At 31.4% G+C, this 4,414-nt stretch overlaps 1 protein-coding gene across 1 annotated transcript; it reads left to right on the top strand.

Moving 5' to 3' along the window:
• The first annotated feature begins 473 nt into the window (after positions 1 to 473).
• LOC127723725 (galanin receptor 2a-like) lies at positions 474 to 4,044 on the top strand. Its single transcript, XM_052230474.1, has 2 exons — positions 474 to 603; positions 2,533 to 4,044. Exon 2 carries the CDS (start codon positions 2,534 to 2,536, stop codon positions 3,665 to 3,667), a length of 1,134 nt encoding a protein of 377 aa, XP_052086434.1. The 5' UTR covers positions 474 to 603; position 2,533; the 3' UTR covers positions 3,668 to 4,044.
• The last annotated feature ends 370 nt before the right edge of the window (positions 4,045 to 4,414 follow it).

The following is a 4,414-nucleotide window of genomic DNA, read 5'->3' on the forward strand; positions in this document are numbered from 1 at the left end:
TTTACATTTGTCATTTCGGGGCCTTTTATAGCTGACTATGCGGTATAAGCTTTATGAAGGCCGTGCGGTGACCTATAGTTGTTAATTGCTGTGTCATTTGGTCTATTGTGGAGAGTTGTCTCATTGGCAATCATACCACATCTTCTTTTTATATTAAATGGTAAAATGCAATTATTTTCTGTTATAAATAATGTAACAATACAGTAAACTTAGATAAGGAACCTATTGCAGGGATTGTTTGCAAGTCTTTTTTTTTTTACGTTTTTCTGAATTAACGGCATATTTTGAACTGGTCTTTTTCCGATTATATTACCTGCACTTCAAATACATTTCATAGCTTTAGAAATCGGGAAAATAATTTGATATCTGTTAAATTACCGGACATGAATTGGTCAAAAACGAAGAACAGGAATAGCAATTAACGCTCTGTAAAATTTTTCATTGGATATTTTTGTTAAAGGCGTGTAGTAATACGATTGAAAGCAGTTATATATTTCAGTATTTTACTTGAAATATAGAAACAATAAGTATAAAATTATTGTCATATGAAGTACCATATACGACTGTAAGCATCCGGAAAAAAGACTTTGAAGTTCTATTCAGGTATGTTTGTAATGCTAAATTATATACTAGTCCTATATCATACAATAGAAATAATCGAACGGTTATAAATGTGATTGAATAAACTTATCATAAATACCAGGATTAAGATTTTTAACGTTCGTTTCGTCTACAAAAGATACAACAGTCACGCTCGAATAAAAAAAATTTAAAATGTCAAATTAAGTACGAAGTTGAAGATCATTGAGGACTAAAATTTCGAATAACTGAGCGAACAATTTTAATAATATCTGCAACTGCAGTAAACAAACATATTAGAAATTTGAAGTGATAATAAATTCAATTTACAAATCATTATACATGACTTATTACAACGTTGTTTTGTTTTGTTGCAATTTTAAAAGTCCCCTTGCTATTTTCTGCTTTTTGATATATCAAAAACATAACTAAGTTTAGTTTAAAATAAAAAAAATAATCATTTTCTATAAGTATGCAGGAAAAAAAGAAAACATTCTTATAATTTCTCCGACAAAGCTCATTGAATAAAAAGCGAACTTTTGTTTTTAGCATTTGATGTCTCAAAACTTAACACGAATGGACGCAAGTATATTGGGATTTCGGATGGATACTCTGTATATATTGTGTAAAATGTGGATTGTTACCATTTTAAGTGGTGGTATCATTACATGTATTTAAAGCGTAAAATAAATTTCTGTCTGAAATAAAGAAATATATATGTATATATAAAAAAACAGATACTTAAATAGGAAGTTTTTTTTATCCACACCTGTTCTTGATCATTTCCTGTAGTAAAAGCTAATTTGGAACTGGTCTTTTCAAGTTTCATTGTCATGCACTTGAAATACATTTGAAAATAGAGATACAATTTATTATGCGTTAAATTACCGGACATTTAGTGGTCAAAACATTTTTTTAACGAAGTACAGGAACAAGGAAATCATTTTAACAATAAGTTTCGGTCGATTCATTGTAGTGTGTTTCCAAGTACTGACGTAGTTATATCAAATATATCTAAAACGTCGTGGTATTATGTCTGGTTTTTCGATATATCGTGATTCTACATTCATCACTTTGATGGTTATTTGGCAGCGTGGTCACCTCTGAGTGCAGTAGGCCTTAGATGTTATCCGCGGAAAGAACAGAAATCTTTGAAACTGGTATATGCTGTTTTATAGATAATAACGCAGCGCACGGCTATGAAAACAGTAATTCTATTCGTTTTGGTTATAGAATAATATTCTCCTTTATGAGAAATTTCGTCTTGCTGTGGACTAAATTTACTTACAACATTAAAAATCAGACTCATCGTGTCAGTCTCGTAAAAAACCGGATATTCGATATTTGCCTGAAATGTTTTTTAGCTATGTACATGCTATTTATTTAAACTGTTTTCCTGTTGGTCCCTATTTTAAAAGATTTTTGAAATCTATATCGAGCTTTTATTTCTTTTGATTAATTGCCAATGAGACAACTCTCCATCAGAGACTGAATGAGGTAAAGGTTAATGATAACTCAACAAGTAAAATACGGACTGAGTAATCATGCGTGGATCTGATTTGATTACATGAAACTATAGACAGTTAACTGATTAGAAGCTGTATAAAGACTGGATACAAAAGGTCAACTATGATCAGATTTATATCGAACAGTTTTCAACAATAGTTTCCATTATTTACCTTTGGGTATTCATAGTTATCTCATATACATATTCGAACGCACCCTAAGTACGCTAACGAGAAATATGCACACAAATCTTAAACAGGTTTTAACATTTTCCGACCGTGCAAGACCCTCATGGGTAGTCAAGGTCGTTAACCCCCCCCTCGTCGTTAGGTTTTAACATAGTTTTGACGAAAATGGGTTATCATAAAAATAGCTTCCCTTCATCAATGGTGTTACAATAAAACAAAATGAAACAGTTGCATTCCATTTTCATTTTATAATTTTCAGGATGGCAGCCAATTTCTCAAACGGAACTCTTACATATTTGAGGGAAATAGAATACCAAAGATTTCTAGAAAAAGATATCCCAGCTACACTATTTCTCATATTTCTGTCAGTCATAGGTACAATTGGAAATATACACACGATATTGGTATATATATTATCACCGATCATGGCAAAATATTCGGTTCGAGTTTTTATCATTTGGCTTGCCTTTATCGATCTTACAGCATGTGTATTTTGTATGCCTTTTGAGATTTTCGATATTCGATACGACTACACATTTTCATCTGTCGGTGCTTGCAAATTCTTCAAATTTCTAAATCATGTTATTACAGGGGCTTCCAGCATATTATTGACTACAATTGCCATTGAAAGATATAGAATATTTGTCAAAAACTTACCGACACTAATTACAAATTCACAAAGGTCGAATGTCATATCTTCTGTTCTAGTAGGATTATCCATGATATTGTCAATCCCAGTATTAATATATTATGGTGTGAACGAAAAAGAAACAAACATTTTTTGTGTAATGGGTGAGGAATGCAAACTTCATCCAATGTATAAAAATATAGAATATTTAGGAATTTATTACAGTATAACATTATTTATAGGTTTAGTTTGCGTTGTTATGTGCATAGTTTCATATGGAAGAATACTGCATGAAATTTGTACTCGAGAAAAATGGAGGAAATCAATAAGAAAGAGATCGGTTTCGTCTTTGAATTCAACTTCGGATATAAGATCGGGTAGCACTCAAATAACATCAACTATTCAAAATGAGGCGGTAAAATTAAATAAATTGGAAGCTGGAACCTGTGACAGGGCAAACAAAAAGTCGACTCGTTCATCGCACAATCTTGGAAATGCGATTCGACTAACCATAAGCCTCATGATAGCAACCGCTGTATCCTACATAGGAAATATGTTATATGTTTTCACGAAAATGGTCCAAATATTGAATCCTAAGATGTATCAAAACAGTATCCGGCCAGTCTCCGATATCATAGGGCGCGGATTTTTTGTTAACAATGCAACTAATCCTGTAGTATTTTGTCTTTTGGATAGAACTTTTCGACAGGAATGCCTGAAATTGTGTGGGAAGATATGTTCTCAGAAAAATAATTCACCGGAATAAAAATGATAAAACCTTCTATGAGTCATAATTTGATACAGCTTATATGCCTATATTTTGTGTGACAGGATTGCAAAAGAGGTATTCTACTTAACCAGATTAGCGCATTCTTGACTTTTTTACTTGAACTTGTATATATGCCAATTTGTATTACATTTGAAATATTTACATCGTACAGCTATGAATAAACCAAAATTTTAGAAAGTTTGCACAATCAGACAACACATGCTGACGAAATTCGACACCTGAAAGTTACACAATCTCAACTGTTGTATAATAGAGTCTTCTCTATGAGAAACTTTATCAAACAATAATTTTTGGAATATTGGATAAAGTGTTATTGTAGGATATATTATTATAAAGAAAGTGTTTTGAGTAAATACGTATTTGCCCATGTCTGTAAAATGTATTAACTACCAAACTCTAATTTAAGTTAAATATAGGAAAGTCCAAAACACATGACAAAACCAAACGCACCACTATATCAACCAATAGAAAGACTGGAAAATAGTTATCATATTTCTGACTTGGTACATGGAGGTTTATATTTCAATGAACGTAATCTATATAAAATTGGTAAAGTATTAATTCAGGGATTTCGTTACCAAAAATTACTTGAAATTATATTACTAAATTCTTTCAAAGATACATCGCTTTGGTTTGAAAATTTTGTTGTAGCTATTGAAACCTTATTACAAAAGGGATATCACACCCTACGTTTTGCCATAATTATGTTTATAGAGCCCGTTA

The sequence above is a fragment of the Mytilus californianus genome, unplaced genomic scaffold (genome assembly GCF_021869535.1).
Source record: "Mytilus californianus isolate M0D057914Y unplaced genomic scaffold, xbMytCali1.0.p SCAF_13, whole genome shotgun sequence".
NCBI classification, from domain to species: Eukaryota; Metazoa; Mollusca; class Bivalvia; order Mytilida; family Mytilidae; genus Mytilus; species Mytilus californianus.